Raw genomic sequence first — 9,182 nt, forward strand, 5'->3', positions numbered from 1 at the left:
TACTGACCAAAATGAGTATATGCCAGGAGGCCAAAGAGATCAAGCCACAAGAGAAGTCCTCCGAAGAGGTGTGATGATATGTACTGAGGCAGCACAAACAGAAAACTCTGGCTCCTTTCGGCTGACCATGGTTCGGCATGCATGTCCAGGTATTCTATGATATCTATTGGACTCATGTTTGGGGTGAAAGCCCTTGGCTCGAGCAAATGATAAACTTAAGCAAATCCATGAGTTCTAATATGGTCTCTATGAGGGTGTGAGGAAAAGAAGTCCTATCAAGCGCTGTTACTTGGGAGTATGGATTAGTATGGTCACTTTGGAGAACAATTTGGCAGCATCTATTAAAATTTAAAATGGTCACCAATGACCCAGCAAATCTACTTCTCGGGAACTACTCTAGAGAAATACTCCCATGAGTACACAAACAGGCAGGCAAGGATATGCACGAAAGGGCCATTTTCAATAATGAAAAACTGAAAACAATCGAAATACCCATTATGGTAGGCTGAGTAACAGCCCCCAGGATGTCCACATCCTAATCCCTGGGACCTGTGGATGTGGCCTTAGATGGCAAAGGAGCCTGCGCATGTGCTCAAATTAAGGATCTTGGGATGGGGAGAGCCTGGACTATCCAGGTGGGCTCTAAATGTAATCACAAGGGTCCTTGTAAATGGGGTGTGAGAGGATCAGTCAAAGAAGACAATGCGATGACAGATCCGAGAGGAGGGGGATGGATTTTGAGGATGGAGGAAAGAGCCACAGCTAAGAACACGAGTGGCCACTAGAAGCTGTGAAAAAGGCAAGGGAATGGATTCTCAGAGCCTCCAGAAGGAGCCAGATCTGCCAACACCTGACTTTCACCCAGTGTGACTCATTTAGGGCTTCTGATCTCCAAATATGTAAGACAATAAGTTTGTGTTGTTTTAAGGAGCTAAGTTCGTGATAATTTGTTAGCATAGCAAAAGGAAACTAAAACGCCCATCAATAGGGCAATGGCTAAATAAAATGGGCTATGGTATTTCTGGAGTCTTTCGCAGCACTTGAAAAAAAAACGCAATCGAGCTACATGTGGAGACGTTGAAAGATCAAAACAAATCATTGAGTCTTTTTAAAAGCGAGTTACGGAAAGATATGTCTAGTATTATAGTGTTAAGTATACATACACGCACATAAACATACACATTTGAAATAGTCTGGAACATACAAAAAATTTTCTCCCTGATTTAACTGGGGTAGGAAGTAGATGAGGACCAGGATAATGGGTGGGAGTCAAAAGAAATTTCAGTTTCATCTGCTAATTCCATTTTTTATAAGAATGTATTCATATATTCGTTTTTAAAAATTTAATGGATACATAAGCTGTGTGAAAAACGGATGATCAAAATAAAAGCAACATAATTTCTGCAGTCTTCTCTCCTGAAATAGCTATGCATTTGTCCCATAGTTGATCACCTGCTGTTACTTACATTTGTCTAAAACTATTGACTAAACATCTTGCAAAGCAGACCACACTCCTTGTGTTCACCCTGCAACCAGCATTGTAAGACAAGATGGAAAGAGGGGCAGGAAAGAGAAAGCACGGGGCCTTTTCAGGAACCGACATCCTTTTATAATCATCACCGCAGGCGCCTTATGACTTAGGAAAGAACAGGTGCGCATGACAATCTCCCCAGTAGCCCCGGCCAACAGGTGGTATTTTGTGACAGTCAATATGGAAGCCAAGAAGTCAGATAAAAATCAAAACTGATTTATTTACCAAGACCTTAGGCACACAATTGGAGGAAAACTGAAATGAAGACTATTATCTCATCTGCCTAGCCATATTGCAAATAAATTGAGAACAAAGAACATTCCAGAGGGACCTCCTTCCCTCCCTCCCTCCCTTCTTCCTGTCCCACACCCCACCCCCGCCACACCATTATCTCCACTACCCACTACTAGAGAGAAAAAATATTCTGTTGATGGGTTGGTTTGTTTTCATATACAATGAGCACTGACTGAATTAGCATAAAATAACTTTCAGCGATATAGCACCTTATAAAGAGAGTCCATACACTGAACATAAATAATCACAGTCCTCCCTGTCTAACCCTTACGTTAACCCTATTAGTAGTCTAACACAAGGGTTTTAGAGCCTGGATTCTGGACTGGAGTCAGACAGATCTATTTCAGCCTCAGCTTTGCTACTAACTGTACATCCTCTGTCAAGTTACTCCACTTCTGTGCCAGTTTCCTCATCCGTAAAACAAGGATGACAGAACCAACCGTATGAGGTTTGTATGAGGATCAGATGAGATAACGGATGGGAAGTGCGAAGCACTGGGTCCGGCATACAGTATGCTGACACTACTGTCATAGTGGTGCTAGAGCTAGTGACGGCGGTGACAAAGAAGCTGCAGTGGGAGAAGAAACCAGGGATTACTAAAGGTATGGAACTTGCCCAAGGTCACACAGCCGGAAAGGGGTGGAGCTAGAATTTCAATCCCAGTCTGACTCCTTCAACCTGACTTGAACCTCGGGGCAGTACTGCCTCCCACGGTCCCCAGGGGCTTCATTCTAACTTTACAGCCCGTCAGCCAAGCCTGAGAGCTCTGCAGCCATTTGCCCAAGCTTCAGTGACTCTTATTACATTACAGCAAGATTCAGTGACTCTTACTCCAGCGCTCATTAATTACATGGCAATTAATTCTACTGGCGAACAAAAGTAGTTTATTCATTTATTCATCAACTCTTTTAAATCTAGAATTTGGAATCCTATAAAAGTACATAAACACTTTCCAAAGACTTTTGACCAAAGGATAAACAGGCTGGTAGTATTCTCATAGGAGAATAGATCAAATTTTAAAAATCTAAATGTTGTCTCAAAGATTTCACTTGAGTATATCACAAGTATTCACGGCCTTGACTATTTCAGTGGATCGGCTCCAAACCCAAAGGCTCCTTCCCTTACATGGCGAATAAACAAACAACAAACAGAAAACCCTGCCGAGCCTTTTTTCATTTCCTAAATAATATCAGTAAAGCATTCTGGGCCTGTGTGGGCTTTGTTTGTTTTATCAAGGTATAACCCGGCACAACATAAACTCTGCATATTTAAAGTGTACGATTCGATGAGTTCTGACACAGGCACACACACAACCGTGAAACCATCACCGCACTCAAAACAGGGAACACATCCATCACCCTAAAAGTTTCCTCGTGCTCTCTCCTTTGCAATCCCTTCTCCCATTCCTTGCTGCCTGCCTCCATCCCCAGGCAAAACTGATCCAATTTCTGTTACTCCAGGTTAGTTTGCATTTCCTAGAATTTCATATAAAATCGTGGAGTCAAACTCCTGTTTGCCTGGGTTCTCGCATTCAGCATAAACCCATGTTGTGAATATCAACGGGTCATTTCCCTTTATTGCAGCAGTACTGCATTACATAGAGGTCCCACATTTGTTTATCCATTCACCTGTTGATGGCCATCTAGACTGTTTCCAGTTTTTGGCAATCACAAATAAGGCTTCCGTGAACATTCACGTGCAAGTCTGTGAATGGTGTGTATGGAGGGCGGCAGGGGGTGGGGGGATCTTTATAAACAAATGCAATGAAAAATGAGAAACACTAACCAAAATGCCTGGGTTCAAAATTAATCTTAACTGTGGGGTAAAAAATATCTTGGCCACCTTGAGCAAGTCGATTGGCATCTCTGTCAATATCCGCATGACGCCTGTCCCCACCTGGAGTTTATAAAGAAAAATAAGGAAGCAGAAACCCTTTGGAATTTCCACAAATAAACTATTGGGGGTTTTTCCTTATAAATTCCCTCTACTTTAAAAAGATTAACGTCCTATGAAATGTAATGCAAAATTCAATAATATTTGACTTGTTTCTGAGCTCTTGCTTTCTCTTAAATTTATATTCATTTCAAATCTTAAAAAAAATTCCCACATGTTCTTTGCTTTTGTCAGCAATGTGAAATTAAATACAGATAGCTATTTGAAAGGTCAAGAAAAAGCCTCGCTCTGCATTTTTAATCCACTCAGAATAAGGTCCAAAGTCCTTATCTATAAGGCCCTACTTGATCTGCATCTCCTGCCCCCCAGCTCCTATCCCTCTCCTCTCCCCTTTGCTTACTGGGCTCAGAGCTCCAAACTAAGGATGCTTCCGTCTCACGGACTTGGCTCTTGCTGTCCTCTGTCTGGAATATGCTCTCCTCAGTAGCCATATGGTATACTCTCTCACTTCCTTCAGATCTCTGCTCAAATGCCATCCTGAGTTTTCCTTCCCTGCCTGCCCTATGTCAAACAGAGCCCTTCGCCACCATGCTCTCCATCCCCCCTTCCCAGCTATCCTTTTCTCCACAGCACTTATCATTTGACATTTATATACAGTATATGTCATACCATACATTTGATTGTTAGCTATTGCCTATATCCTCTCACTATAATAAAAGCATTTTAAAGACAAGGATTTTTTTTTTTTTTATTCCCTGCTATGCCCTTAGCATCCGGAACAGTGAGCTCAGCTCACTTCTGAATTCCACAAATATTCATTGTATAAATTTGTTGATTAGACACTATCTATTGATTAAAAAAAAAAAAGACTTTTAGAATTAACTGGGAAGAAAACTTTTAATTCAAATGCTCTGCTCTTACTTAAATTAAAATGCTAAATCAATGTTGATCTACTTCTCAGGATGGGTTCTTTTTTCATATTGACATTTAACTTTGAGCAGCACTTATAGAGTGAAAAGAACACTGAATTGAAAGGCAGGAAAGCTATGGTCTAGTCCTCTGCCCTGCCATAACTAGCTATGCTACGGGGACCAAGTCGTAATCTCTTCAGACAACTTCTCTCTAACATGTGAGAAATTATTATCTCTAAAGTCTCTTCTTGCTCTAAAATTCTAAGACTCTACTGAAGTCTTATGCATTAAGGTTGCCAATCATAAATTATTCAGCTTACTTTGAGTCTCATCTCTCAAAATGCAAAGATGTTAACTTAAGGATTCTATAGAACTATAAAACCCTGGTGAAAAATGGCCATTGTTCACCTAGATGTCCACAGGAAGCAGAGGCTTAAGAGAGTGTTCCTCTTAGGGGTGATAGCATTTCAAAAGTTAAGTTTTTAAAAAGTTGATGAACCTCTAATGTTTCTCAAATAAGAAAAAGAATAAGTTACTAGAAAGGAAATAAAGACTTCTGCTTACTTCCCTATCTTTAGCCAGTTGTGAAATTTTAAATAACTGCAAATATGGGTATCATACATGCATAAAGGCAGTAGGGTATTATGATTAGGAGTAGATGTGCTTGAGACCGAAGGACCTGGGTTAACGTCCAGGCTGTTTTCTCTATGTGTGATCTTGAGCAAGCTGCATACTGGCTCTGCACTTTACCTTTCTCATCTGTACAATGGGCGCAATATTTACAATTGTTACAATGGGTAACAATGTTCACTACTAGGATCCTCTTGAGGATTTAGTAAGATGATACCTGACACATAGGATACACTTAATCAATGTTATTATTATTAAATAATTAAATGTGAATACATCCACACAAACACAAATCTGACGACCACGAAAATGTTCTTAGCTACCCATTTCTCCTGATACTATGTCGCCTATGTGGAAGGGAATGAAAAAAGTTTCATTCCTTTCATAAAGGTTTCATAAATGGTTCATAACCCAGTTGTAAATATTTATCACCCATACCCATATTGGTTTCTCAGAAGTCAGACCATACATTTTTTTAGGTTCCTTTTTTTTTTTTTTTTTTAATCTATCAGGCCAGAGATGTTCTTTCTCTAAAATCATTCTTGTGTGGCAACATCTGACAAATTCACTCAACGCATCTGTACAGTAAACATCTTAGGAAAAACCAACCTAACAACTCTGGTATTTTTCATTATTCTTATTTTTTTTAATCCCCAAAATAAGTAAATTACACATATATAAGATTCTTGGATCTGTGAACTTAGGTTATTATTAGTCACTCAGGACAAAGAGCATCCACTTCCCACATTTCACGTACAACAGAGCCAATTAAGCCAAAAGATTCCACCATCGCAGCCTATTACCTCTTGAGTTGTCAATACGATAAGACACGCAGACACACCTCGCTTTTTATAGAATAGGCCCAAATAAGACACAATAAAACTATGATTCGATGTTTGAAATTCCCTACCAACTTGTATCTTCCTTTTTTGGGGGGAGACCAGACTGTAAAATAAGTCTATTTAGAGTTCACAATGGGAATGCTGCAACCTCCACCTCAAATCCAGACACAAAAATACAGTGGAACGTATTCACATCTCAAGCACGTCCAAGTGTCTCGGCCAATGCGATCCGATCACTGCCGCTTCCAGAAACACACAGTAATGGGTTTCTATCCATTTCTATAAATGCTACTTGTGCGGAAAGCCAAAGTGCATGCAAAACCGCAAAACACAAAAGATTCCTCGCATTCCGTTTATAGCCAGAAGACAAGGCCATCCTCTCTGCGTCCTACCCCTGAGAGTCCTCTTTGCGACAAGAAGAATTTCATGACACCCCAAGCTACCTACACATCAAAATGTCATCCCACAAAGTGGAGGGGGGTGCAGCATCGGCATCCGCGGCCTCGATGAAACCAAATTGCCAGGATTCCCACCTCTGGGCTAACGCGAAACCAAGTTAAGTCGGTGTAAAGTTCCCATCACCCAAGCATATTTGGTTTCCTTCTGCCCCCAAAAGCAGCAGCACAATTGCTGGGATTGGCTTTTGCACCTGCCACGGGCTCCTAAGCCTAGTTTTCTCCGCGACCCCCGAGCTCAAAAAAAAAAAAAAAAAAAAAAGGCCTTGCGGCCTAAAGCGCCCGTGACCCTTCGCGGAGAGCGCACGGAGGGCCGCCGTGGCATCCCCCTCGCTGTCCACACTGCCCGTTTCGCTGACAAAGGCCCCGTGTCAATATGAGACATGACACATAGAAGTTGCTGGATTGCCCATCGCGGACCGGCAGCTGCCACTACCCTGCTCGGGGAAAAAAAAAAAAAAAAAAACCCCAATACGGAACTGGGGAAGAAAAAGGGAGGAGGTGCATAGGATGAAAATTAAAATGTCCCCAAAGCCAAGCAACCTGGGTGTGCCCTGGAAGTAAGTCCGGGGGTCCCTGGAGGAGGCGAGAGCGAGCTGGGGGGAGGCGGCGATGGCTCCTCCAGGGCGTGAAGGCCGTGCCGGGTGACAGTCTAATAAAATGCCGGGTGTCAGATCATTCGGAATGAAACCACAAATGAAATCCCCGGCGGGCGTGAAGCTCCGGGGAGGGAGGCTAGGCGGGCGGTCTTGCAGACCTGTGGCCACGGCCCCCGCCTGCCCGCCCCGCGCCCACACGCACCTGCCGGGCAGCCTTCGGAGGCCTCGGGGTCGGCGTGCGGCAGAGGTGTGGGAGCCCGACCTCGGGGGTGCAGGGCGGGTGGGCTGATCTGACGGCGGAGACGGGGAGGGGACAGCCTCGCTCACCTCCAAGTCGGTGTCGGCGGCCTCCGGGGCCCCGAGGATCTCGCTGGGCAGCTCGGCCAGGTCGGTGACGCGTATCAGCCCGTCATGCAGGAAGATGGTCTCTTCCTTCACCGAGAGCCACTGCGCCGAGTCCGCGGCTGCCGCCGCCGCCGCCGCCGCCGCCGCAGACGAGCCCATGGCCCCGGCTAAGGGGTTGACGGTGAGGAGCAGCCGCCCGGCCCGGGGAGACGCGAGCAGGAGCCTCCACGATCACCAGTCCATGGCAGCAGCCGCCGCGCCCGCCTGCAACGCCCCGCTCGCCGCCTCGCCCGTGCAGCTCCGCCCTAGGCGGTCCGAGATGCCATCCCCCCACCCCGGCCCCGGAGACCCCAGCCCCGCCGCCACTGTCGCCGCCACCCTGAGGAGCAGGATCCGCCTCTGCCGCTCGGCAGCCAACTGTCAGTGAGACGCCATGTTGGGGGCGGGGCTCCCAGCATGCCCTGCGGAGCGGACAATGCCGGCCCCGCCCACCCATGGCTCCGCCCACCGCCCTGCTGGCCGGGCACCCAGGTCTGTGGTACGCTCAGGTCTCTGGGTCATCCACGTCGCCTTTCAATCCGTCTTGCCCTCAGACTGACCTCCCCCGCTTTCTCTTTTCCTAGCCATTCGGGGTCGCCTTGAGTCTGTAGTCCACAGGAAAAAGTCCATTGCTTCCTTTCCTTTCCCTACTCAGGTGTGCACCCCTCTCTCAGACCAGAGCCCCAACCCTGGACAGGTTCACTCCCTGCTTTCACGTTTAAATGCGATATATGCAAAATTACGGAATAGAGTAGACGCTCCAGAGCTTGTTCATAAGCCGATAGAACCACACAATTGGTGCTTTTTGTTTACTAAAAAGTCAAGTACCCAATCAGCACTCAAAACCTGGTAAAAATAAGGCACCAGCCTCAATGCTTAGTGCCCGCTGTTAGCACTTAATAAGCGCTCCCTGGATGAAAGTTAAAACTATTGTTATATTTCATCGATATTCAACACTGATTGACACACACCTTAAAAATATGCACACCATCCTATTTTTATAAAAATAGGAAAGAATTATGTGTGTCGAGAAGAATGTGTGGGAGAATACATACCAAATTGCTCATGTGGGTTGCCAAGAAGAATGGGACTGGTAAACTAGAATGGTAAAGGTGAGAATGCTATCTTTGTATTACTTTTATACATCAAAAAAATAAAGTATTTTTTGTAGCAAAGAACTTGAAAACATATGTTTACAAAAAAACCACACATGCAGGTTATAGTAGCTTTATTCATAATCGCCAAGAGCTGGCAATAACCACGATGTCTTTCAGTAGGTGAATGGATGGATATAAGCTGTAGCACAGCTAGACAATGGAATATTATTCAGCGCCACAAAGAAATGACTATCAAGCCATGAAAGGCAGGAAGGAACTGTAAATGCATATTACTAAGTGAAAGAAGCCAGTCTGAAGAGGCTTCATACCGCATGATCCCAACTATATGACATTCTGGAAAAGGCAAAACCATGGAGACAATAGAAAGGCCAGGCATGAATAAGTAGAGCACAGAGGATTTGAGGGGCAGTGAAAAGACTCTGTATGATACCGTTTGATGGCTACATGTCATTATGCATTTTTCCAAACTCATAGAATATGTAATACCAAGCTTGAACCCTAATAGGAACTATAGACTTTGGGTGA

The 9,182-nt window shown here is 44.5% G+C and overlaps 1 protein-coding gene across 9 annotated transcripts in view; it reads right to left on the reverse strand.

The window, feature by feature from the left end:
• The window catches only part of HECTD4 (HECT domain E3 ubiquitin protein ligase 4), a 155,854-nt gene extending 147,898 nt beyond the window's left edge, over positions 1–7,956 (reverse strand). For 5 of the 9 annotated variants that reach the window (XM_016149752.2, XM_036221528.1, XM_036221526.1 and 2 more), the window contains exon 1: positions 7,483–7,841. In XM_016149752.2, coding sequence (XP_016005238.1) covers positions 7,483–7,659 — 177 coding nt within the window. In that variant the 5' untranslated portion in view covers positions 7,660–7,841. Of the gene's footprint in view, positions 1–7,482 lie in introns of all 9 variants that reach the window. The other 4 variants (XM_016149755.2, XM_036221527.1, XM_036221524.1 and 1 more) reach the window with 2 other exon arrangements.
• Positions 7,957–9,182: the final 1,226 nt, after the last annotated feature.

Source organism: Rousettus aegyptiacus, unplaced genomic scaffold (assembly GCF_014176215.1).
Source record: "Rousettus aegyptiacus isolate mRouAeg1 unplaced genomic scaffold, mRouAeg1.p scaffold_m13_p_5, whole genome shotgun sequence".
NCBI classification, from domain to species: domain Eukaryota; kingdom Metazoa; phylum Chordata; class Mammalia; order Chiroptera; family Pteropodidae; genus Rousettus; species Rousettus aegyptiacus.